Raw genomic sequence first — 27,408 nt, forward strand, 5'->3', positions numbered from 1 at the left:
CTTATCAATCAATCAGGGGAGACCACAGGCAAATACATACTAGGCAAGGATCCGTGGGTAATAATTTAAGAGGGAAAACACTAGAAATAAGAGGGGTTGATGAAGACTTCTAGTTGGGGCTTGAAGGAAGCTAGGAGAATGAGAGGAGGGCCAGGCGTGGAAACTGACAGGCCTCGGGGCCTATGGAGAGCGAGACTGAATGAGGAACGCCGGGTAACTCCCAGGTTGTAAACTCGCAGGCCTGGGGAGATGGTGTTGCGCTCCACAGAGTGGGGGAGAGGAGGGAGAGGGACCTCCATAAAAAGGCAGGACAGGACGTCAGTATAGACCTGAGCTCAATCTCAAGCATTACTAGCTGTGTGACTCTGGAAACGTCACGAAGTCTCGAAGAGTGAAGCATTCCTCCCTGTTCACCCTAAGGACGATGAGGGAAATGAAAGGCCCTCGGTGTCTACCGCCTCCACGCATGCTCTGGAGAAAGTACTCCTTCCCGGATCACAAGCTGGACCCGTCTTCCCAGAGACCGGCCACAGGAGCCTGCGAGGCCTAGGATATACTCGCGCGGGATACAAGATACGCGATTGGAGCTCTGAGGAACGTCACTTCCGGGAGGTACTAATAAGGTCGCAAACATGGATCCGTCGGTCAACGAGGGTCCAGGTCGATTGCAGCGGCGGCGGCCGGGGGTTGGTGTCGGGGTGGTGATTACGAGCTCCAAGCACCCCTGGTGCGTTCTGCTGGGGAAAAGGAAAGGGTCCACTGGAGCCGGCACTTTTCAGCTTCCCGGGGGTCACTTGGAATTCGGGTGAGTTCCGGTGCTTCCGGTGAGTTACTTCCGACACGCTATTTCCTGTGCGCGTGTCACCTTATTCTGACGTCACCTCGCGTTCCTAGGAATGGGGTCTGGACTGGGATAGGCTGACAGCTGCTTGGAGTTTTGAGTGTTTTCAATTCTCTCACCACCGCTCAATCTCACTGAAAGAGGGATTTTCCCATAATTGGAATAATGCAGATTTCCGTTGGGGTCGAGTAATTTCATATTTCGTCGTTCGGTCGTTTCTGTCGTGACCCTATTTGAAGTTTTCTTGTCAGAAACACTCGAGTTTTCCATTTCCTTCTCCGCCTCACTTTATACTCGAAAAAGCTGGCTAACTAGGTTAAGTGACTTGCTTAAGTCTGATTTGCACTCAGGCTTTCCGATTCTATACGGCGCCACCTAGCGGCCCGCGCGTGTGGTAAAGGCTATCTAAACGTTAGCAGTTGTCTTTACTATTCGTTGTAAAGGGCTTTGCACGGTTCCTGGCGCATGATGAGCACTATTCTGGAGGGGTACCATGTGTCCTGCATACCTGCCCACGCTTTCTGCCTCGTGCTCCCGCACCTGTCCCTTACATGTCCTTTTGATGTCTCCAAATTATGAAGGGTCTATTATTTTTAATTGAATTATAATTCAATTAATTCAGTTAATTAAATTAAAAATTAAAAATTCAATTAATTGAATTAAAATTGAAGAGCTATTATTTTTTTTTTTTTTTTTAGAAGAGGCAAGTTTTTTTTTTATTTAAGGAAAAGCATTATGGCATAGAAGAGTCAGAAACAAATGAATTCATAATCTTTACAGGACAGCTTGTGTAACCTTCCTGTGCTCCTATTGAGTTTAATTTAAAGACTTCTAAAGTATTTTTCAACTCTAAATCTATGTGAAGAGCTATTATTTTTAATTGAAACGCAGTGAGCACAGGGCTTAGCATATATTAGGTGCTTTATAAATATTATTAACGGCTGAGCACAACGCCTGGCGTTATGTCCAGCTTTCCCGATGCCATTTCCATCTCCAGGGAAGTAAGGCAAACATGACACCATTTTGCGCAGGGTCTCACGGCTAAAAAGCATTGATAACTCAGGTTTCCCCTTACTCCTACTCAAATAACTGCTTCCCAGGATTGAAGAAATGGATAGAATAAAGCATTCAAGCCTTAAAACTCACACTTTTAACTGAAAGGGATAACATGAAAGAAAGGACAGCTGCAGGGTAGATAAACAGGTCTGGGAGTCTCAGGAGGCCAAAGCTCCAAGGTCCTTTATTTTATTTTATTTTTTTTCTTGAGGCTGGGGTTAAGTGACTTGCCCAGGTCACACAGCTAAGAAGTGTTAAGTGTCTGAGACCAGATTTGAACTCGGTCCTCCTGAATTCAGGGCTGGTGCTCTATTCACTGCGCCACCTAGCTGCCCCTTCCAAGGTCCTTTAAAGGCCTTTACTTGAACATCTCCAGAGTCAGGCAGGAACCTACCCCTTCCAGAGGCAGCCCGTCTCTCTTTGGGAAACTGTCATTATTGAGAAGCTTTTCCTTATCTAGCCTAAATTTGTTTCTCCGTAGCCTCCAGTAATTGCTTTTAGTTCTGCTGTCTGAATCCAAACTAGAAGGTTTAAATCACTTTGGAACCTGGTCCCCTCCTACCTTTCCAATCTTCTTACACCTTCCTCCCCCACATAATCTTTGATCCAGTGATATTGACCCCTCCCCCACATAATCTTTGATCCAATTATATTGGCCCTTCCCCCACATAATCTTTGGTTCAGTGATATTGACCCCTCCCCCATATAATCTTTGATCCAATGATATTGGCCCCTCCCCCACATAATCTTTGATCCAATGATATTAGCCTTCTGGCTGTTCCACAAATCAGACACTATATTTCTTAGCTCCAGATATTTTCTCTTGCTGTTCCACATGCCTAGGATGGTCTCCCTCTTGCATTCTAATTACTGACCTGGATGGCATCCTTTAAGTCCCACTTAAAATCCCCTTCCTCAACAGCTCTTAGGATCTTTTCACCTATCTTGTGTACGGCTTGTTTTGTATCTATTTGTATTTATTTGTGTGTTAGCTTCCCCATTAGACTGTTAGTTCCTTAAAGGCCAGGACTGTAATTTGCCTCTTTTTGTATCCCCAGCATTTAGCACAGGACTGGGCATATTGTAGGTTCTTATTAAATGATTGATTACTGAATTTTGGATTATAGTTTTTAATCAGTAAAATGGAAGGTTTTAACTGGATGTCTTTCAATTTTCTTCCAATTCTAATGTTTATCTCTGACTAATGAACTAAAATGATTTAATCACACTTAAAAAGAATTAAGCCTAATCTCAGTATAGGCAATTGAGAATCACTAAATTTAGGTGTGTGGTGGGCAGTTGTAACATTAGAAAAATGAAAGTGACTTGCTGAATAAATTGTTTCTGAATGTGGACCTCAATGAACATCATAAGATAGATGAGTTAAAAAAAATTAATTGGATTATTTAAACCAGTTTTAATATGGAAAGCTGTAATAATTTTTCATTTCCTCCCTAGAGATTGCTCTAGAAAGTAGAGGAGCTTTAAGGATCTATAACATTAATAGTGAAGATATACTAATATCGACCTTTTTTTCAAGAAGCAATATCTTCTTTAATTGTTAGACTAGAAATAAAGATGAATTCAAAATTCAAGATATATGTATATATACACACATATATATGCATGTATTTATGTGTACACACATATGTATAGTGGATTTATTCTTGCATATACAAATGTTTGTGTCTAAACATATACATATACATACCCACACACATGCTAACATAATGGCTTTTAATCAACTAATAGCCTTTTGGAATTACTACTAGCCTCATCAGATTAATAATGTTTTTGTTTTACCTCATAGTAAAGTCCATTTTAAAAATAGTTATAGGAACAAAAATAAATAGAACAATGTGCCTATAGATCAAAAAGTGAAGTGAAAGGAAAAAGATCCTCCCTAAAGGAGTATATAATCTAGTTAGTTGAGACAACATATATGGATATAGGAATACATTTTTAAAAAGATAATTTCCAGTAAGAGCTAGCAGGGGCAGGGAGATTAGGAAAAGCTTCATGTGGAAAGGCCTTTTGAATAGCATCTTGATTCTAAGAGGGAGAAAATACATTCAAGGGATGGGTGAGTGGAAGGTCATTTGTCTGACAAAGGAATAAGCCCAATTTGCTTGTATTTGTATTTGTGTTAAAGCGAGAAATTTAATTTTAACCCAAGAGGTAATTTGGTAGTCACTGGGGTTTACTGAGTAGTACAACTTTATGAAAGTCACTTTTGGTAGTTGTGTGGCAGATGGATTGGGAATGGAGAGAGACTTGAGGCAAGGACATTAACTGAACGGAACAAATGGATGAAAAGTCAGTTATTAAACGCTTATTATTTTCTAAGCATTATAGTAAGTGCTACGTGTACAGATGGGGGGGGGGGGGAATGAGATCATTCCTGCTTTCAGAGAGTTTACACTAATTGGATGAGACATCAAGTTGAAAAAAGTTCAGCTACAGGATGTATGGTAATGTCTAAATAGCCCAAGTAGGTGGTGATGATATGGATGGTAGGGTATTAGTTTACAGATAGGAAATTGAGACTCAGAGAAGGATAGTAATTGCCCAAGAGAAATACAACTAGTAAGTGTCAGGGCCAGCTTTTGAACCCTGATTTCTGCTTTGTTTGGTTGTTTTATTACACTTTAGAAAGCTGGTGGTCATGTAACTAACTGACTGTAGTAGGTCCTGAAAAATTTGTCAAAGTAAAAAATATTAAATATTGTGCCAACATTTAATTCTTTATGTAAAAATAAACATAGCCATCTCATTAGTTTGCAAACTTTCTTTTGTTTTTAATAAATGGTAAAATTACATATATACCAAAGAATTATTTTAAAACAAATTTCTTTATGTCATTTATTATCAATAACTGTTTGATTTATATACCTATTTTACATAGTTATATAACTGGGGTTGTGTAAAAAGTTCTTGGGTGAAAAGAGGTGCGAGTGGAAAAAGTTCAAGAAGCCCTGTTCTAGAATGGCAGGGGAGTGGTAAATTTCCTGGTGAATGTAACATTTTGAGATTTTTTTTTAACGAATTATAATGATTCTCCCTATGTTTTCAAGTTTCTGTTAAAAAATTGCTAGTTAAGTATTCTTTAAATCAAAGTGAACACCATAGTGTATTTCCATTGTCTTTCCAGTGAAAGCTGGGAAGAATGTGCTGAGAGGGAAACCTTGGAAGAAGCTGCTCTCCACCTGACAAATGTTCGCTTTGCTTCTGTTGTCAATTCTGTCAGTGAGAAAGATGATTACCATTATGTCACTATATTGATGAAAGGAGAGGTAGATATAAGTTATGATTCAGAACCAAAGAATGTAGAACCTGAAAAAAATGAAGGTAAGTTGGAATTGTAGTGATCTTTATTTTTTGGGGAAAAAAAATTTATTTTTGAATCCGTGGGCAGAGTATGGGCCTGCTCATTGGATATACTAGGTTATTTTGCTAGATGTTGCCACTGTTTTAGACACTGTTGTGACTATAAGCCAGTTATTTAAATCCTGTCTCAGTTACTCCTCTGTAAACAGTAGCTTCCTCTTGACAGACAGGTTGTGACTAAAATAAGGAGAGTCTCTGTTATTTGGCCCTGTATTGTTCACACAAAGTTGTAATCAGGGCAATAGGTCAGGAGTTATGTATCTTCTTCCTCCTCCTAAATAGAATATCGACCAGTTCTGAACTCTTTCCCACCCTTCTCCCCTTTTTTAAGGAGGCAATTGGAGTTAAATGGCTTGCTCAGGATCACAGCTAATATGTGTAAAGTGTCTGAGATCAAATTTGAACTCAGATCCTCCTGACTTCAAGGCTGGTGTTCTATCCACTGCACCATCTAGTTGCTCTTCTGAACTTTAAGGAAGACCTTTATGTACAGGTTTTAACAGATAAGCATCAGCTCAAGCATTGGCTTAGGCAGAATTGTGACTTATTTAAACTATGAAAGTATGCGTTCTAATGCTGCTAAACCATAGTTTAATAAGTTGAATTCAAGTATATTTAAATATATTATCTTTCAATAAAGTTGAATACCTTATTTCAATTCCTTTATTAATCTTAAAGTCAGAGGGGCAGAGAGAATAAAGTTCTAGAGTCTCTCCAATTCTAAGAATACAAATTCCATTCTTAGAATAGCAGGATAGTGAACTCTTTATTTCTAATATCTGTGGGAGTAAATGGAAGCTATCAAATAGACTTTTACTCATAGCCAGTCTTATCTCAATTATTGTCATAGCCTTCTAACTAGTCCCAAAGCCTCTAGTCCCTTCCCACTCCCATTCATTCTTCACTCAACTGCCAAGGTACTTTTTTCTAAATTGAGAGTCCAACCATGTTACCACACACACACACACACACACTTCATGAATTTCCATGTAGTTCTCTATTATTGTCAGGAGAAAATATAAGGTACTCTGTCTTTCATTTGAAGTCCATTACAGCTTAGCCCCTTGCTACCTTCCCAGCCTTTTTTCACTTAAATCTCTTCCACATACTGTACAGTTTGATTTCAGTGTCTCAAGCATCTTCCTTCCCTATGCCTTTGTCCCATGTCTTAGAATACTCTGTCCCCTCACTGCTGCCTCTTAGTCTTCCTAGCTTCTTTAGGGCTCAGTTCAAAATTCACCTTCTACAGGAGGCCTTTCCTAATCTTTATCTGCTGTAGAGTTTGATACTTACAAGTTGTCTCTCCCATTTGAATGGGGGTCATCTTAAGAGGACAGGGATGGGACATTTTTGTATTTCTTTGAATTTCCAATATTTAGCACAGTTTTGACACATATTAAGAGCTTAATAAATTCCTGTTGACTACCTATCAGATGACCAGAGGATACCTTGAATCTTCTCTTTTGTAAAAATGGCAGTGCCATCTGGAAGAAGAAAAGCTGTTAGCTCTTGCATTTGACAATTATACTGTAGTGCTAATTCTTACCATATAGGAATTAAAATAAGTTAATATGATAGTTTTATGTAAAAATCTTCCTGTTGCATGTTTTAAAAAAGTAATTTATTAAGCATGAAAGCCATTTTTATATTCTTAAGCATATATAGTATCTTAAATATTCATATTATTCATAAAATAATCTTCAAAACAGAAGTTTTTTTTCTAATTTTGGAAGGGAGGAACAAAAAGTCTTCAGAAACAGAGCTTCTCTATCCTCTGGAACAACATAGTCCTCATAGGTAAATTAACAAGAACTCGGGATCGTCCAAAGGTATAAGTTATATTTTCTAGCAGCCAGGTTAGAGGTTGCCAGGATGGTATAAAGTGAAATATTAAATCATTATTCTGGACGTCACTACCTTGCCTTTTAACTTCTTTCTCCTAATCTTCTGCCTCCAAAAAAAGAAAAGAAAGAAGTCAAGGCAGGGACAATGAAAAAGAAGATTGTATTTGTTAGCCCTGGATCTAAGAATCAACTAAAAATGAGGTTAGTTTTAAGCAGTCACTTCCCTTCATTTAATAGAATTCATAGAACTAGAAGGGAATTCAGGTCATCTGCAAAATTCATAGGGTAACCAAAAATCTTTTCTACAATATTTTTCAATTTTCCAATATTAAAATTTTTGAGTAAGGAAGAACTCATAGTCTCCTAAGATAGTCTCAAAACTAAACAAACACCCTTTTCCATTTGACAACCCTTCAAATATTTGAGCAGCTATGATTGTCCCTTTTAAACTTCTATTCTCCACTTTAAATATCTCTAGGTCTTCAGCTGGGCACATTCTTCAGTTTTCTCACCAGCCCGCTTGCCTTTTTCTAGAAACCCTTCAGCTTTTTTGAAAATGTGAAACCTAGAGCTGAACATAGTTCTCCAAATGTGGTTTAATCAGGTCAGAGAGAGTAAAACTATCTTCCCCTTCATTTGGAGACTATGTCCCTTTTAATAAGGCTTAGTGTACATACATTTTGACTGCCATTTCAGATTATTGAAGCATCTTGAGATTTATAGGCTACTACTCCATCTCCCTCAACTCTTCTCTCCCAAATCTTCTCATAGGAATTGTAGTATGGCCACACCTTCCTTATCCTTGATTTGTGAAGTTGATTTTTAAAATCCCAGTACATAACTTTTGTTTGTCCTAATGAGATTCATTTAATTCAATTCACTGAATAGTCTGTTAACATCATCTTGGATCCTATCTTTGTCATTTATATATGACATCCTTGCAAGTTGGTCTCATCTACATTTTGACAAATGTGGCATATGTTTTCATCCAAATCATTGATTAAAAAAAAGTGTTGAACATTTTGAAACCAAGGACAGATCCACTGAATCACTCCACAAAAGGGATTGACCCTATTAATGACTACTCTCAAGTCTGGTCAATTTATTAATTCTAAATGCTATATCTAAATGTACTATCTATGTTTTGTATTATAAAAATGTACCATCATTTAGCCTTCATTCTCCCATCTTGAAAATAAGCATAGCTTTGAAAGATCATTACATGGTTTCTCATAATTATGTTATACTGTTGTCTATGGTTTCCCCCTAATGTACTTGGATTCTATCTCACTAATTGATAGTTTGCACATTTCACCAACCTTTTTTGAAAATTGAGACAATTTTTAGTCCTTTCTTTAGCCCTTTGGAACCTCTTTAATTCTCTAAGATCTATCAAGGATTGTCAACAGCAACTCTGCAAGCGCCAATTCTCTCAGTATTTTTGCGTGTAATTTGTCTAGATCTGGTGACTTGAAGTCATCGAGATCAGTTGTCATCATTTCATTTACCCTAAGCAGAAGTCCTCCTACTTCTTTGATTTTTACATTGCCTCCAGCATAGTGTGGGGAGTTGCAGACACACAGAAAGCTTTGTTGTGCTTAGCATTCATTGCCAGTTTGAGCATCATCTGGGTTTTCACAGTAGAATTCTTAGTGACTTATGCTATCTTTTTGTATTCATTCTCCTTTATTCTTAGATCCATCTTATGTTCTTCTCTTTCTAAAAAAGGTGACATTGGCCTCTTTAGACAGCTCTTTTTTACTTCCTCCTTATCATAATTTCTTCTTGGGTTTCCTAAACGTCAGTCTTAAAAATGTTCCATCAATCTTGGACTGATTTCTACCTGCACAATAATGAGCTATTAAGCCTTACCTTTCTATGAACCCTTTTATATCTACTCTCTCAAAATATACTTGCATTTCCAATTTTACTTTTCTTAGAAACTCTGGAAAGTCATTTGTACCTAGGATTCCTACTATTTGTACTCTGGCAGACCAGTTCTAAAATGGACAGAATCAGATGCAGTACAAAAGTTCCCCTTAATACTTCTTCCACCTTTGGAAAAATGAAATATTAAGAGAAGTTACAAATATTTTAACTGCACTGCTTTTGGCAGAGTTCTGGAAAAAGGGGAGTTTCACCTATTGAAATATCAATGTGCTAGGTTTGTGACGGTTTTCTAAACTTGTCATCTCATTTCTTCTATCCTGGTGATCTGTATTATCATTGTAACTCTACTACCATATTACTGTCTCTCCTCTTGATTTTCAACTACCATTTTCCTCTCTTTATTTGTTTAAATTCCTTCACAGGAGTACATATATTGTTAATACACAATGTCACTCTATCTCTTCCTTTTTAAAATTATTTTCTTCTTTATTAGTATATGCCCATTTAGAGTCAAATTCTAATCATGATGCCCATTCAACCAAATCTTGCCTGAAGTAAGTTTTTAAAAATTTTTCTTATAAACAAAACGATGTTGTACTATTTTTCATTTAGTTGTTTTCAAGAAATCATTTCTGCTCAGTAGGGAAATGAATCATCACATTATGTTGAGAACAATAGATTAAAAATCACAAAAATAAAATAAATTTTACAATTTTACAATAACTAAAAGAAATCACATTGTGTGTTTAAATTATTTAAGCTATTCATGTAAATCAGAAATTTTCTTTGTTCCTTTTAATTAAATTATGATTATTACCATTTCATTTTATTTACGCATTTTTTAGTTTTCCCTCTAATAATATGTAAACTTATCCCTACAAATATATTTTTTCTCCCAACTAATTTTATTTTTTTTTGTTTTACAGGTTGGGAATGGGTTCCATGGGATGATTTCCCTCCACTAGACCAGCTTTTCTGGGCTTTACGCTGTTTAAAGGAACAAGGCTACAATCCTTTCAAGGAAGAATTGAATCATCTAGTAGGCTACAGAGGAAAGCATCAATAGAATGTTTGCACATCAATTAAGTTGTTATAGATTGTACAAAAAACTTCCCATATTCTAGAAAACAGTAGAGCTTCCACAATAAAAGTTAAGTTTATTTATTCTGGTAGCAAAGTAAGCAAAGTAAGCTATATGAAAGAAAACTTGGCCTCAGAGCAGGGAAGACTTGGACGCCACCATTTTCAAGGTAGTAGCTATTTGCTACCTTGTGAGTATAAATCTTACTTTAGGAATAGAGAATGAAACTCCTGTGAGGGAGCCATCCCACATCCTTTTCCCACAGCATTGCAGGTCAGGATGTTCTCTGTTACTATAGTTTTAGAGAGTTGCCTAGAGCTATAAGAAATCAGGAACTATTAAGAGATTGCACTTGAATCCAGGTCTCAATTTGTAAAATGAAAGGATTCAATTAAATAAATCTATCGTCCATTCCAGCTCTGGGTCTATGGTTCTGTGATTTTATTAATGGAAAACAGCTACTCCACTAAGCAGTATACAAAGAACTCCTTTCTGTGGATATTGCTTCTGCAGTTTTAAAACACAAATCAGGATTTTGTGATTGTGAGGATAGCAGTTCCTACATGAGACAGGTTAGGAACCATAGATAAAAATGGACCTTGTTTTTCAAATGAAATTTGAGTCTTTAACTAGGGGTGAACTAGCAAAAAACCAATGATCTTGGATTTTTCTTTTTAGTTTATGAAAAAATAGCATGATTTTAAAAAATGACTTCACATGAAACTGAAAACCTGTTTTATGCAACTTGCCATTCCTTTTAAATATGTAATATAAAATTATCATGTAAATTTCTTCTTTTCCTTCCCAACCTAGAATATGTAAAATCATTCTACACATACTTCTCTTTATCAGTTCTTTGGATGCAAATAGCATCTTCCTTTATATGTCCTTTGTAGTTGAGGTATTTTTAATAGTCAAAATCACTTACTCAAACTTGTTCTTAAAACAATATTACTATGCAATGTTCTCTTAGTCCTGCTCACTTTTCTTCACTATTTCATTTAAGTATATATATTTTTCTAAAATCATTAAACTAATTTCTTATAACATAGTATTCAATTATGATCACGTACCATTTTCCAATTGACAGGCATCCCTGAAATTTCCAGTTCTTTGAGACAAAGAGAGCAACAGTAAATATTTTATAATATATAGGCTTTTTTCCTTTAATCCTAATAATTAATAATAAAATAATCCTAATAAACTTTGGAAATCGACCTCATAGTTATATTGCTGGGTCAAAGGATATATGCAGTTTAATAACACTTTGAGCATAATTCCAGGTATCTTTCTGGCTTTTTTTCCCTCCTCCCCCCAGGCTGGGGTTAAATGACTTGCTCAGAGTCACACAGCTAGGAAGTGTTAAGTGCCTAAGACCAGATTTGAACTCGGGTCTTCCTGAATTCAAGGCTATGCTCTATCCAATGCACCACCTAGCTGCTCCCGGTATCTTGCTTTCTAAAGTGGTTGGATCAGTCCACAATTCTACCATCAAAGAATTAGTGTTCCAATTTTTCCATATTCCCTTCAATATTTTCTGCTTTCCCCTTGATCATGTGTTTTTTAAATTATGTTACATGAAACCTTGGAGTTTTATAAAGAAGTCCAAAGAGTTCCACCAGGACAAACAAATGATGATGGACAAATAAGCCCAGCCAATCCATCTGCTTTATTGTGTCAATTACTCAAAAAATGTGCATTTAGTCATTGTGTGGTATTTGATTGAAATAAATTCTGGTATTAAAATATTAGATTTTTATTGGAAGACCCAATCCTTGAGTCTTAAAAGTACATGAAAAATTGTTGATGCCTGGAAAAGTGTTAAACTTGAAGTCAGTAGAAGTTACTTCAGTGGCCCTAGCCTTCTCATGTTACCTCCTCTGGGTCTAAGTTTCTTAAACCTTGTAAACAAGAAATGGTTTGGATAGAGTGATAGGAAGATTCATCTTGCTGAGTTCAAATCTGGCCTCAGACTCTTAAAACTGTGTGATCCTGGGCAAGTCACTTAGTCCTGCTGCCAAAGTTTTTTCCTCTGTTTTAAAATGAACTGGAGAAGGAAATGGCAAACTGCTCCAGTATCTTTGCCAAGAAAACCTCAAATGGAGTCATGAAGAATCAGACACAACTAAATAAATACACCAAGTGATGCTTAGACTCATTTAATTAATATTTTTGACTGATATGTGCCAAACAAGAAATGAGTTGTTTTATTGTTTTACATATAAGTGCTTCCCCTAGAGTCTTACATCAAAAAGTTCCAACACAGTTTATATGGCACAATTCTCAATTGTCTTCCCTCCCCACCTCCCCCCAAAAGTAATCAAAGGAAAAAAAAAATCACAAGCAATTCACTTAGTAGTTTTTTAGACAATCCCAAAATTCAAGTCAGAGTAGTAAATAAACCTAACTACTGAAGCCAGTGGGCTAGGAGATCACTATTACTCACGTACAAAAACTGAAAATTATACAAATGAATTTACAACATTCACTGGGATGTCATTCTTAAAGGTACTGGGCACGAACATTCACATCTGTCTAATTGCTAAATATCCACAAAATGCTCAAGTCTCTTAGGTCAATTAGGGTTGCCTCACAGTGTGCAGCAATGCCAGTATCCTGGAAGCTGCCTGGGGAATCACACTTCCACCACAAGCTCATCCAATCTAATCCTAATGACTATTTGTATTGAAAGTTTCACAAATAGATAAACTGAGGCAGTTTTCCAAGCAAGCTATCAATAGGGCACGATAATAAAGAAGTCCATAGTCTGTTTCCATCTTTGCCAGATGTGAAGGCCAATAGGCCTTGTCTCTTCTGATTGGCCTGGCAGTCCGTCATTGTGACGTCCTCAGCAAAGGCCAGACTGGCACACCCTGTAAGGAGGAAATTGAGTTTTCAGCTCCTCCCCATCACTTCATCCTTGGAGGGTAGGACTAATCTTCGGTTGACAGGATCAGTCTGCAGATAGATAGGGAAAGCGGGCTAGCCTTCAGGTGAGACTCTTTGTGCCCCTCTCAGACACTTAAGGAGTGCTAGCTGCTTCCAATAATCTTAGCCAGAAAAACAAAAACCATCTCCATCAGGTTCATTCCCTGGTTTGGTCTCCCTCACGTAGACCACATCACCTCTAACTTTGATTAGAAAGCAAGGGCAAGAGACTTGCCCTCTGGAGAGGGCCTAGCTCAAGCTGGTTCTCCAGAGTAAACTTAAGAGAAGGTCCCCAGTCCAGCCTAAGCTGGATAAACTAGCAGATGCCCTGAGGGCTGGGAGTGATCACATTACTCACAGTATGCTTTCAGAAGTGGGAGTGACAAAATGAGAAAAAGGATGGATCAGAGTAATATTAAATAATAAGCATAATATTAATATTCTTCAAAGGGCAAGACAAGCTAATTTGGTGGTTCAGGTTTGGAATTGGGACAAAATAAGACATTCTAGATCTAACAATTAATCAAAGAAAGTTTAATTAGCCACAGCATGGATAGAGAATTCAGTAAGGATATGGCATTAACTCAGTTGAATGCAGACTCCCATTCTGGGTTGGCCATGGTGGTCCACAAGTCAGAAACCTGAGAAAAATGCTTCTGCTCCCCGTATGCTAACTTTTGTACTTATACTACCAGGTATCTTGTCTATGTGTTGACATTTCAAGTGGGGCTTCAATACTTAAGGAAAATCAGCCTTATTTGCACGAATCAGGGCCCTAAGAGACATTGCTCCTACATTTGAGCTCCAGTTTCTATAGTTTTGCAGAAGCTATTTATTCCTCCTCCTAACCTGTCCTTGTCTAGAGTGCACCAATACTCCCTTCTTGGTACAAAATTATGATCAATATTCAGAATAAGATATATTCCACAGAAATAAATTCACATCTTCCATTAAAAGTACTGTTTATACTTTTAAATGTACACTGGTGAGTTTATTTACAAAAACATTTACGGTGATTACACATGAAACTTACTTCATTACTGTACTCTTGAGATAGTAATGAAATACAACTTTCAAGCAAAAAACATTAAGTAAACTTTGCTTTCAAATGAGAAGTTTGGTTATATCTTTAAAACACGTAATACATTCACAGATCTATGGGATAGTAGAGCTGTTAGCAAAACACTGTCATTCATTTTTCTATAACTTCCTATCCAGTTACATTTAGTTACATTTATATATAACTGGAATAGGCCTGGAAAAAGACAGCTCTTTAAATTATATCCTCGAGAAAATGGAAACACTTACTATAATAATAAAAGTCACACCAACCACTTTAATAATTTATTAAACTCAGTTCTGGTGAGCTGGATCTGAAGTCATGATTTTGATTATGAAAACAAAGTCCACGGAGGTACTGAACAGGCTGAACATTTACACAATAGACAATTGTTACAGGTTTTTGGTTCTGCATGCTTGTTTCAGTATTTCTGTGATCAGATGTAATACATTTTCCTCTGGCATGGCTCTTAATCAGAGTCACTGCTACTACTTGAGGAGTCTGTTGACATAACTTCCACATCATCTTCATTCTCCTTATTGTGCCCAGGTGGCTCCAACATAAAGTCATTGCTGTGATTTGGTGGTAACATGTTAACTGACATATCACTTGACTGCCATGGGTATTGTGGAGCTAGAAACATCTGGGGGAAAAAAAAAGGATCATTTTAATTCAATTTGTCTATTTTTTTTTTTTTTTTTTTTTTGGTAACAGGGAAAAAACTATTTGTAATTAAAAAAACAAAAAAAACCCAAACTGAAAAAAAACCTGAAAATTAAAAAAAAAATAAATAAATAAATAAATAATTAAAGTTTTATAAGACAACAAGTTTCTATTTTTATCAGTCAAGGATTATGTTGCTCAAAAAGCTAGGTGGTACAATGAGTGCTGAGACCTGAAGTCAGAAAGACTCATTTTTCATAAGTTCAAGTCCAGACTCAGATATCTACTTGCTGTGTAACTTTTTTCTCTCAGTTTTTCTGCTAAGTGATTTTATTTATTTTTTTAAATAGCTTTTTATTTTTCCCAAATACATGCAAGATAATTTTCAACACTCACCTTTGCAAAACTTTGTGTTCCAAATTTTTTCTCCCTTCATCCCCCACCCTTTCCCCTAGACAGCAAAGCAATCCAACAAGTTAAAACATGTGCAATTCTTCTAAAACATTTCCATATTCAAAAATAAGAATATTCATAGTCAATCAAAAATATACATATTCAAAAGGGAAGATAGAAAAATAAATGTCTACTAATTGAAAAAATAAATTGAATTAAAAAGAATTTTTAAAAAGAGTATTTGATGGAGAGTAAAAGTATACGTAAGATGTAAGAAGACTGGAAAGGTAGGGGGAGGCTGACTTATTACAAAAGGGCTTTTGAGTGCTAAGCAAAACATTTTGTATTTGATCCAGAAAGCTAAGAGGGTACCACTGGAGTTATGTTTGGGCAAGAGATGGAAAGGGATAAGGTGTGGGGGAAGTGACATGATTAGGCCTAGAAATTTAGGATCAAAACTTTATAAGGGGAAAAATACCTTATCAAAAAATCAGATCAAAAGGGAAAAAAACCACGAGGAAAAAAAAAACAAAAAAACGAAAAAAAAGATAAAATACTATGTTTTGATCCACAGTCAGTCTCCATAGTTCTCTCTTTGGATGTAGATGGAGCTTTTCCATCACAAGTCTATTGGAATTGCCTTGAATCACCTCATTGCTGAAAAGAGCAAAAATCCATCACACTAGATCATACAATTCCGACTGCTAACTTATTCAATGAGGCCCAAAAGGAAAGAGATGCAAGAAAATCAACTGCAGCTCTCCAAACTGAAATTAAAAAAACAGGAAAGTGTTGAGATGACTTGAAAAATAACTGAGGTTTAGTAGACTAAGGTGAAATAATGGTGTCAGGAAGGTTAGAACCCTGAAAGAACAGAGGAATATCCTCCAAAACAAAAACCAAATCCAAACCATTAAAGAAAAAGCAATTTTTAAGACTATGTTCACAATCCATTCATAGTATGTGACTGATAAAAAGTAGAACTACCCATCTTCTATTTACTTTCATATTCTCCAAAAAGGAAAATGAGTCTTTTAAATTGAAAAGATAAGTCAAATAAAAAGCTGCTCTTTAACGAGGGTCAAATCTTCAAAGCCATATGAAGTACAACCAAAGTTGCAGAACACATGCAGGTCACTAATCTTTAATTCCCTTCTGATAGACTTACTAGATGGGTATATCTTCCAATGATATCTTCTGTACTTAGTTTTACATATTATATGAGAAAATTTAGTTTTACAGAAGTAAAGTCTAAAGTAAGAGATTACAACTAACTTCAAATACTACCCAAGACTGTCCAAAAGAAATCTTAAACTAACCATATCCAAAACAGAACTTTTTCCTCTTTCCACCTAACCCCTCCCACCTTCCTACTGTCCAGTTAGGACAGAGAGTAGCACCATCTTCCTAGTACCTCAGTAGTCATTTGGGATTCTTCATTAATTTTTACCCATCACATTCAAGCTACTGTCAAGGCCTGAAGAATTCACCTTTGCAAAAAAATCTCTTGAATCTGCCCTTCTCTGATTTAACAGAGTCACCACTCTATGCAAGCCCTCATCACTTCACACCTGGATTACTACAATAGCTTGTGAGTGAAACTGCTGTTTGCCTCTAATCTCTCCCCAATACAAACCACCCTCCATTCAGCCACAAATATTTTCCTAAATTCTAGGTCCAATCATGTCACTTCCTCCCTCATCCTTTCCATCTCTTGCCCAATATAACTCCAGTGGTTCCCTCTTAGCTCCTGGATCAAATACATTTATTTTTCTATTTCAATTTTTACTCTTTGACTAAAAAGAAAAAGGAAAAACAAAACATCAAATACTCTGTACCAATGATTCTGCCTCTTTACTGTTCTTAGAACAAAACATTCTGTATCTTGAACTTTGGCTATTTTCTCCAGCTGTCCCTCATACTCTCAAATCTTCCTGACTTCCTGGAATCCCAACTAAAATCTCATCTTTAACAGGAAGGCTTTTCTAATCCATCTTAATTCCAATGACTTGCCCCTGTTAATTATTTCCCACTTAAATTGTATCTAGTTTGTACAAAAAGTTTGTATGTTGTTTTCTACATTAGACTGTGAACTCCTTGAAGACAGGGACTGTCTTTTACCTCTTTATCCTCAGTGCTTAGGCTCAGTGCCTGGCACACAGTCAGCATTGTGTTAACAATAAAATGTTACAAAATAAAAATGTTTATTGATCGACATGATCCCGGACAAGCTATCTTCAATCTCTAAGCTTCAGTTCCCTCATGTCTAAAATGAAGAGATTGAACCCAGTTAACTTCTGAAGTACCTAAAACCATGAGTATACTTGACATAAAGAAATGAGAAAGAATGTGGTAACTAGACTTGTCTAATAATGAATCAAGCTACCTCAAAAAATAGATTTTTCCATCACCAGAAATGTCTAAGTAGAAGATAAAATTCAATGCCATAAGAAAGACTTGCATAATTGAAGTTTGAATTAGATGGCTTCAGAGGTCTGTTAAGATTCTATGATTTTTGATGATTGCTATTCTCTCCAACATATGCAACTAGTGAATCACTAATAATAACTGAAATAAGATATACTTCCAAAGTACTATGCAACATTTGAAAGGAATAAAATCTTTGCAGAGGCTATGATGGTACACATGAAGAATCCTACAAGATCAACTAAAAACCTACTTGAAAAAATTAACAATTTTAGCAAAGTTTCAAGATGTAAATCCACATAAGTCATCAACATTTCTATATATTACCAACAAAGTCCTGCAGCAAGAGATAAAAAAGAGACATTCCATTTAAAATAATTGTAAACAATATAAAATACTTTGTAGTATACACACCAAGAAAAACCCAGGAATTAGAAGAACATTTCACACAAATTAAGTCAGATCTAAACAATTAGAAAAATATTCATTGCTCACACATAGACCAAGCCAATATAAAATGATGACAATTCTATGTAAATTAATCTATTCAGTGCCACACCAATCACATTATCAAAAATTAAGTTATAGAGCTAGGAAAAATAAGAAGATTCATGTGGAAGAACAAAAAGCCCAAGGATATCAATGAAATTGATGAAAACAATGCAAAAGAATGTGGTCTAGCTGTATCAGACCTCAAACTGTATCAATAAAGCTGTAATTATCAAAACACTCTGGTATGGACTAAGAAATAAAGTGGTTGATCAGCAGAATAGATTAGATACAAATTATATTACAGTACATGGACCATAGCAATCTAGTATATATTAAAGCCAAAGATCCAAGCTTTTAGAACAAAAACTGTAGGGAAAACTAGAAGTGTGGTAGAAATTAGGCATAAGCCAATATCTTACACCATATTCCAAAATAAGGACAAAATGGGTCCATGATTTATACATAAAGGGTGATATCACAAACAAATTAAGAAAGCATGAAATAGTTTGTCAATCAGATTTATGGATAAGGGAAGAATTTAGGATCAAAGAAGCTACAGACAACACTACAAAGTGTAAAAGAGATTGATTATATACAATTAAAAAGATTTTACACAAACAAAGCCTATGCAACCAAAATTATAAAGAAAGCAAAACACACGGGGGGGCGGGGGGGGAAGGAGTAGTGAGAAAATTTTCCACAAAGTATCTCTGATAAAATTCTTATTCTTAAATATATACAGAGCTGAGTCAAGTTTACAAAAATACAAATCATTCCTCAACTGATAATTGGTGAAAGGATAAGAATAAGAAGTTTTCAGACAAAGAAATCAAAACTATCTATGGTAATATGAAAAAATTCTCTATTATCAGTATTGACCGGAGACATGCAAATTAAAACAACTCTGAAGTAGTACCTCATACTTATCAGAGTGGCTAATGTGACAAAAAAGGAAAATGTTGGATGTTAAAGGGGATGTGGGAAACCTGGGACAATAATGTACTGTTGAGTTGTGAACTGATCCATTCATTCTGGAGAGCAATTTGGAACTATCAGGACTTATCAACCTGTGCATGCCCTTTGATCCAAAATACCACTGCTGATCTATTTCCCAAAGACATTAAAAAAAAAAAATGAGAAAGGACCTATTTGAAAAAAAAAATATTTAAAGCATCTCTTTCAGTGGTGGCTAAGAATTGGAAATCAAAATGATTCCCATTAACTGGGAAATGGCTAAACAGACTGTGGAACAAGATTTTAACAGAATATTTTTGTGTTATAAGAAATAACAAGCATGATGATTTCAGAAAAACCTGGAAAGATTGTAAATGAACAGAACCAGGATAACATTGTACACAATAAAAGCAATATTTGATGAAAAATTGTGAATAACTTAGCTTTTCTTAGTAAAACAATCATCCAAAACTATCCCAAAGAAGCAATGAGGAAGCATCAACAGAGAAAAAACTAATATTGATTGAAAATAAACTGAAGCATGCTGTTCTTCACTTTTTTTCTTTTGTTCATCTTCTTGTACAAAATGATTAATATGGAAATGTGATATATAATTGCACATGTATAATTATTGTCTTGGGGTGGGATGGGAGAGGAGGGAGGGAAGGAAGGATAGAATTTGAAACTCAAAACTTTAAAAAAATTGGGAAAAAAAAATAACAATGAATATTACCTGGCAACCTGCCTGCTGCAAGTGCATCCCCTGGTAAATGGCCATTCACACCGTTAGTGGATGGATTATTCATCTGACCCAACAATCCACTTCTCATCTCTAAATCAGTTGGGTAGGGTCTCCGTGGGTCCCCTTAAAATGAAAATAGTTTTTAATCTTAATAATATTAGCATTCATGCTACCTTGAATTCTGTGATATGAAATTCATCTGTTCAATGGCATATAAGTATCATTATTTTGAGGTATTTAATAAATTAAATCTAACTCTAAACAGTCATTTTCATGCTTCCTATATCTCTACTTTTTCTCTAAAGAAGTCTGGCATATAGCACTAGATAGGCCCCCCTCAAAAAATAAAGCCCAATATTTTAGGAGATAACTCCTAAGGGAAATTTATAAACAATGGAGGGAAATAAGTCCCCCCCTCAAAAAATAAAGCCCCATTATTTTAGGAGATAACTCCTAAGAAGAATTTATAAACAATGGAGGGAGATGCTTTTTGAACTTATATTGCCTAATATGAGGACGAAAATGATAAAATGTTACTCAACAAAAAACAGAATGCAGAAATTTTGAAAGTGCCATATAAATCTTCCTGATTTAGTCTTGCTTTTCAAAGGATTATTACAATGTAAATATGTCATCACTATCCTTTTAATTTAATCGCAAGAGCCAGCAACAATTTTGTTCTTAAAATCATTGCCCTCCTTGGTCAGGAATAATGGAAAATATGCTCATAATGAATTATATTCAACTAAATTGTAGTCTTAGCACTGTCACCAATTCTAAATCATTCAACTAATCCCCAAGAGGGTGTTTTAAAATAAAGAATGCTTCCATAATGACATACTAAAGGAACATGAATATATCTATAGACCCACAATTAAACAAATAGAGGAAAAAATGCCAGTTAAACCATTTTGAAAAGAACCTGGATATAGAACATGAGCTTAATTTTTATTTTAGAGTCTGGCAAACATAACCAAAATTGATTTAAAAATTTATTTTCAGCAACTTGCTTGAAATAGTATTTCTCTACTTATTAAAAGACATCACACACACACACACACACACACACACACACAGAGGTTTTAAACTACCTAGACTGTTCAAGAATAAATGTTACTCCAAAATGCTGTGTTTTTCAAAGGCCTAAAGCTTTAAATTCCAGAACTTTTGTATTTTACATTATCTAGTGAAAATCTTTAAAAAATACATTATAGACTTCTCTACTTTCCAAACACTGTGACTGAACATAGTTTAAACTGTTTTTGACAACTTGGGTCAATATTAGGAACATTAACCATACCTATAATTGTATTTATGATATTGGAAGATGAAGAGCAATTTGAAGACTTCATGATACAAGTAAGCACTTGGTATCAGTTTATCACCATTTAATGAATAGCCCACTGAGCTAGAAGGGGAGTGAATATTCCCTAAACCCAAGTGAACCCTGTGGGTACTTGTAGAAATGTTATGTATACTATAAAATGTTTCCCAAAAAACATATAGTTCTCACCCTAACACTACCCCCTGCTAGCTTCTTTTCCCCTATCAGCTTATCAGCTCAAAAAGGAAACAGGGAAAAAGTTATTCCTCAAAGGGCAAAAGGACTAAATCTTTCTTTGGAGATGCAGCTTTCTAAATCATTCAGAGAATCCTGCTTAGGAGTATAGACTTCAACTACTGTAGGTGACGATTATCATATTACTTATTTGTTGCCTTTCTTTCCGATAACAATTTCTCATTTCCCCCTTACCTTCTCAAAGTTTAAGACCTTGATCCTATCCTAATACTAATACCATCCAGCTATCCGAACATCAGTCACTGGGAAGTGCTAAAGATGAAGATACCCAGGCCAAAGAGATATCAAGCCCAGGAGTGACCCTGAGACTTTCTCTCTTGAAAGATGCTAGCTTGCCTTAAGATAAAGCAAAGTATATATATATATATATATATATATATATATATATATATATATATATATATATAGTTTATATGATATCACTTAAGTGGCATAACATTATTTCTCTATAAAATCTGTTTTACTGAATCAAAATCTAAGGCAATTTTCTCCTAAATTGCTTTCTTGCCCTGCAGAAAACTATCATCTCATTACTATTGCTATTATTCTTTGTCTGGAAAGAGCCACTAAACACATTACTGATGACTGCTGCATTGCTAACCTAGTAGAGCATAAACATAATCTTCCAAATGTGTATTCAGGGCTTCTATTTCTCTCCCTTGCTGTAATGCTATATTTGAGGAGGCAAGGAAAGATAAGATTTGCTCCAAATCTCAGAATTTACTTCATACAAGATGATAATAATTCAGTATCAATGATACCCAGGGCAAATTTTATCAAATTATCTTTAATGTAAAACTTTAAATAGGATTAAAAAGCAACACTTCCCCCACTCTCCCACAAAATTTAAACAGTATTGGAGAATATGTAGCAGTAAAAAGAAACTTTAAAGTTATGTGATCTAAAGTTTTATAAAATGTTTTTATGATGGATCAACTTTCTCATAAAATCTCCTTTATAGTAACACTTCATCATTTAAATCACCCAGCTTCACTGGCTGAATTAAAAAGATGACATTTGTGCCTAGGAAAATGATATTCAGAAAAATAGATCCCAACCTTGCTTCTTCATCTAGGAACAATTACTAATGAATGAATAGCTATCCCTGGCAGATTATGATCAACAATTCCTTAGCTTTTAGCTGTTAATTCTCATGTTTGCTGCTCACAATCTGGAGCCCTATTACTAGATGTCTGTTTCTCTCTTTATTGGCATTTTTCTGTGCTGGATTCCTTAGTGAGTGATATAGAGAAGTTCTCTTTCCTACAAAAGGGGGTGGGTTTTCCTATTAATTTTTGTTTGTTTGTTTGTTTTTTTACTTCCACTTCTGAAACTACTCTAAGAGTGTGAATTCTAGAAAGAAGGTTCACAGATAACTAGGTTTTCACTATAGTAAAAATCAGTTTCCTATATTGGCCAAACGAATTTGTAAACCATATCTTTCTATGTGATTGTTATATAAGAGGCTTAATATGAGAAACTGGTTTTGAAAAAAGTTATTTCCCGAGATAGATTTTACAGTGTTTTATATGATGCACTTTAATCTACTTTCCTATTTTTATGTAAATCTTGCTGTTCAACACATGAATATCTGATATATAATTTTTTTTTTACCTGGGACCCATGTTAGTGGGGCACACACAGCATTACTTGCACTGATCCTATGTGCATACTTAATTATTTCTTCAGAAGAGATGGCACCTGAAAGAGAAAACCTTTTAACCTAACTGCAAATAAGAAGGTCATATTCAATCAAAAGCAAGTAATCCATAATGCTTGGTTTTCTCGATACTTTAATATTCCCAACATCTGCAAGTGTTTTGTATTAATTTGATTCAAAATGAGCAAATGTTTTTACAAGTGCCCAATAAAACACAATATAAAATATTAGCACAATGAAACTTTCACAGGGTCAAGTGTAAGACCAACTAAATATAAAGACACTCAAAAGATTATATTAAACTGACAGCAGAGTGAGGTGGACTCAATACTGTCAAGAGAGATCAAGTATTAAATGAAAAGAAATCAAGTCAATAAAAGATTTAGAATATTTATATAATTTTATAAATGCAGAAAAATATTCTCAGAATCTACCATATATTTTAACAATATCAAACTATAATCATTATCCTATTATTTCCTTGTCAACCAACAATTATACCTATTAAGTACTTACCACGTGCCAGACACAGTGCTAGGTTCTAGGGATACAAGTACAAAGGTTCAAACAATTCCTGCTCATGATAAATGACATTCTAATGAGGAAGACAAGTAAATATAAAAATACATACACAGCTAGGTTAGTTTTCTCATTGTACAAACCTTTTCTTGCTTTATCTATGGATTTAAGTTTTTCTTTTGCTTGATAAACAGCTGTTGCCTAATTTAAATTAAAAAAAAAAAAAAAGAAAGACATCTTATTTACAGACATTATTAATTTTACTTCTTGGCTCAACACCAAATTTTCAAAAATCTATTATCTTTAATCACATGACATAAATATAGAGAACATTTAGAAACATTCATAACTTTCTAAAAATATCAGCTAGCACACTAAATATCAGAATCAACCTGTAAGAAACTAAAAAAAATTAAATAATCAGTGTTCTATTTATACTTCTATTGTCAAAAATAATAAGTTTTCAATTTAGGTAATCTGTTTCTAGATTTTAATTCTTCCTATAAATAACTAATGCCTGAGAAAAAAGTGGACTCATTTTGAAATTCAAGAACTAACACCCACTCTATGGCATGCAAAAGGTTAAAACAAATAGGTAGCATCAGTATGTCTACCCAAATACATGCTTCAAAATTACAACCATGTAGTCCATATGAGAAAAGTATTTCTCCACCTTTTGAGTTTAATCTATACATATCTCATGTTAATGGAACTCCTCTATGATATTGTGATGAGTCAATGTTAAATGTTCAGAAAACTTAACAAACAAAAGAAATTATGGAGTTGATGTAAATAGTGGGAAAGGGATGAAGTCTATAGACTGAAATATCAATGAGGAAAAAAAGAGTCAGAGAAGGCAGAAAGGAATCTAGGATTAAGTTAGCTAACAGATCCAGGAGGAAAGATGAAAATTTAGAAAGTTAAGATAGTAAACACACTTCAGTTCAGTAAGATTTTGAATTTGGAGAGAAAGAAAAGAGTACAAGACATCAAGAAATCACGTGGAGGGAAGTTTTGCTTTAAAATAAGGAGCTGTGTCAACCAAGAAGGATCTTACTTCTTCAAGGACCAAGAAAGCTAGGACAAACTGTTTTAGTTTGGACTCAAGGAAAACAACATAAGGTAGTAGAGCTGGTCTTCGGGTGAAAGAGACTTAAAGCAGGGGCTACCATGCTTATCCTACTCTTCCTTTTGGAGAACCAGAAAATCAGAAAGAAAAGACTGAAGTTAAAGTTTGAAGGCTCAAGTCACAGATCAGGGACTCTCCCATACTTCCTCTAGCAAAGCTTTCTTTCCTTATTTAGCTTAGCCAGGTGGACAAGCTCATTAGTTCCTTATCTGTTGCTTTCAGATCTCATTTACCTAAAATAAAAACCTCATTAGCTTGAAAAATTGCTAGGCTTACAAATAGAAGATAAGATGAAAATGTTCTATATTCCAGAAGGAAAAAGGAACTGGAGCTTATTTGGATGCTAAAGCCTTCGGGGCAAAAAGAGAAGACAGCTAGCTTGATTAAATTTGCAAGACTGCTCTGTATCATCAAGACTGAGATGTTCCTAGAAGGAAACCATAGTATGGCCCTTATACCTCTGGCTTTCAGAAGTGTCTCTCAATGAACAAAACTTTTCTCTCTCTAGAATAAAAAGTGTTCCTTTCCTTATTTGTTCTCTATAAGAACAGAACTGGGCACTTCCACAAACCAATAGGATTTTTTCTGTAAGTAAATGAGATCTTAATTGTGTAACAAAATGGCAAGCTTGCCCATAGCTCTAGAGAAAGTAGGAGATTCTGCTCTATCTCTTGGGCCAATTCTCATCAGTCTAGAATTGTGGGTCCCTGGCATGGAGGCTCTTGCTTTTGTCACAGGGCAGGATCAGTCCAGCTCTTTGAATAATCTGTCATAGTTTATGTCTGTGTTCCATCCAATTTCATGTTCTACTCACCAATCCCTTCTTCCTGCTTTTCCAGCTCTCCAAAAGAAAAGGAAAGGGAAACCTGGGAGTCCTCTTCTTCAAGTCTCTTTGCCCCAAAGGTAGGTTACAGTAGCTAAAGAGATTGAGACTAGAGAAAATAACCTAAAGCAGAGACATCTTCTATACTGGAAAAGACTGGACACCTTGTACCTGTAGTGTGTTACCTTATGTATTTTAAATCATGAAGAAATTACGTATTTATATATTAAAGGGATCTTTCTGATAAATGAAGCCTATATTTAAGTGTCAATTAAAATTTTAACCACTTTTTAATAGAAATTTCTGAAACATATATTTCTTTGCCTTCTTTGAGAATGTTAAAGTTAACTTTTTCTTGATGATTATTAACATTAATTATTGCCCTGTGCTGTAATTTAACAATATCATCAGATATTATTGAGGTATTTTAATTCAACATTATGTAGCCCCAAGATAATATGCTTTTCTAAACTTAAATCTTTTTAGTTTGCTTTTGCAACCCTTAATGGCCATTTGTCTGTCACTAGTTACTCACTTTAGCATTTCTAATAGCAGAAATGTCTCATCTCTCTTCTACTTTAGTACTTCCAAGCTGATGTGGGCTAAGAAACCATATATTTTTTAAGGAACATAAAGCAAAAAAGCTTTAATGATAACTATTTCTGTTACTTAGAGGTTTTTTCAGAGAGTTCATGCTGTCTCCCCCCAAGGCAAAGAATCTGGAAGTCTGACCTTTGGGGTATTATTGGAGGAAGTAAATTTATCTTGGGAATTTTCTCTATTTAAAATTCTATCCTTTGTTTTATCCCTTGTCCAGTCTAGTCCTTTTTCTCGACTAAAAGTCTGTTCTTTCTAGATTTAGAAAACTAATTATTTCAGGCTATTTATTAATTGGAATTGTTAGGCGAAGCTTCATGGGAAATACAATTTTACATACTACTATGAAGATTCTTCATCTATCACTTACCAATATCTGCTCTGCTTCCTTCAGCTGTTTCTGTAATTGTTGAATGTCACTATCTCTCTTCTCTACTTCTTTTTCTAGTAGTTGCATTTCATGATGGACTTTTCCTTGTTCAAGTGCCAATTTCATTAGTTCTTGAAATTCCCCATCTCTATGAATTAACAACTCTATAATCTGTCAGAAAATATTTCGTTTAATCAAGTATCATATTATCAAGAGCCATAACCCAAACAAATATCTTAAATGTTACTGATTTTGCCATATTTTAATTTCTGCACTTTAAAATAGATACTAAAGTTATAATATTGGTATAGACAACAAGCTACACCAAATGACTCTAAAATGAAATTTCTATGTAAGAAAAACAAAACTTAACTATCTCAAAAGATAACAATATTAATGAAAATATATGTGTGTATATATGTATGTATATAGTGAAGCTCTTTAAGTTCAATTCAAATAATATTTTATTTATTTTAATCCTAACTGCTCTTCCTTAGCCACTTACTTGACGTTATCACACTTAATTAAGTTTTGAAACACAGCACTTTTAAAACCAGAGGCATGAGATTCAAGAGATATTTTATAATTGCATTAAAATCCAGTAAATAGATGTGGTCTGAGATAGCTTCCTTCCTTTTACTGTTTGGGGTAACTGCCATTTGGGGAAAAAATTTGAATTCTGCATTTTAAGTTCATTCTTGAAGCATTCATTATTATTTAAAGATTAGTAAATAGATTTTTAAAAACAAATACATAGCTATTATATTAATTAAAAAATAACATATTTTTAAATTTCAATATGGTCACCCACATTTATTTTAACAAACTAAGTGATTTGCCATTTCTAGGTCTCTTTCTCAAAATTAATAGTCCACAAGATAGTTATAGCCATTTGCTGAAAAGAAGAGGTGACCCTTACAAAAGCTACAAAAGCATACTGAAATCTCAAAGAAATCTAAGGAAAAGAAAAAGG

General features: G+C 34.9%; 2 protein-coding genes across 3 annotated transcripts in view; one reads left to right on the forward strand and one right to left on the reverse strand.

Moving 5' to 3' along the window:
- Positions 1 to 5: 5 nt before the first annotated feature.
- Positions 6 to 11,376, forward strand: NUDT15 (nudix hydrolase 15). Its single transcript, XM_074304737.1, has 3 exons — positions 6 to 805; positions 5,049 to 5,245; positions 9,945 to 11,376. The coding sequence occupies exons 1-3, from the start codon at positions 633 to 635 to the stop codon at positions 10,082 to 10,084; spliced, it is 510 nt and encodes a 169-aa protein (XP_074160838.1). The 5' UTR covers positions 6 to 632; the 3' UTR covers positions 10,085 to 11,376.
- Positions 11,377 to 12,242: 866 nt separating this feature from the next.
- MED4 (mediator complex subunit 4) overlaps positions 12,243 to 27,408 on the reverse strand; it is a 34,994-nt gene continuing 19,828 nt past the window's right edge. The window contains exons 3-8 of one of the 2 annotated variants that reach the window (XM_074304735.1): positions 26,436 to 26,606; positions 23,660 to 23,717; positions 22,952 to 23,038; positions 19,750 to 19,881; positions 17,555 to 17,563; positions 12,243 to 14,720 (exon numbers count right to left, since the gene is read on the reverse strand). In XM_074304735.1, the coding sequence (XP_074160836.1) occupies positions 14,557 to 14,720; positions 17,555 to 17,563; positions 19,750 to 19,881; positions 22,952 to 23,038; positions 23,660 to 23,717; positions 26,436 to 26,606 (621 nt within the window). In that variant the 3' untranslated portion in view covers positions 12,243 to 14,556. Of the gene's footprint in view, positions 14,731 to 17,554; positions 17,564 to 19,749; positions 19,882 to 22,951; positions 23,039 to 23,659; positions 23,718 to 26,435; positions 26,607 to 27,408 lie in introns of both variants that reach the window. The other variant, XM_074304734.1, reaches the window with a different exon arrangement.

The sequence above is a fragment of the Sminthopsis crassicaudata genome, chromosome 3, assembly GCF_048593235.1.
Source record: "Sminthopsis crassicaudata isolate SCR6 chromosome 3, ASM4859323v1, whole genome shotgun sequence".
Taxonomy (NCBI): Eukaryota; Metazoa; Chordata; class Mammalia; order Dasyuromorphia; family Dasyuridae; genus Sminthopsis; species Sminthopsis crassicaudata.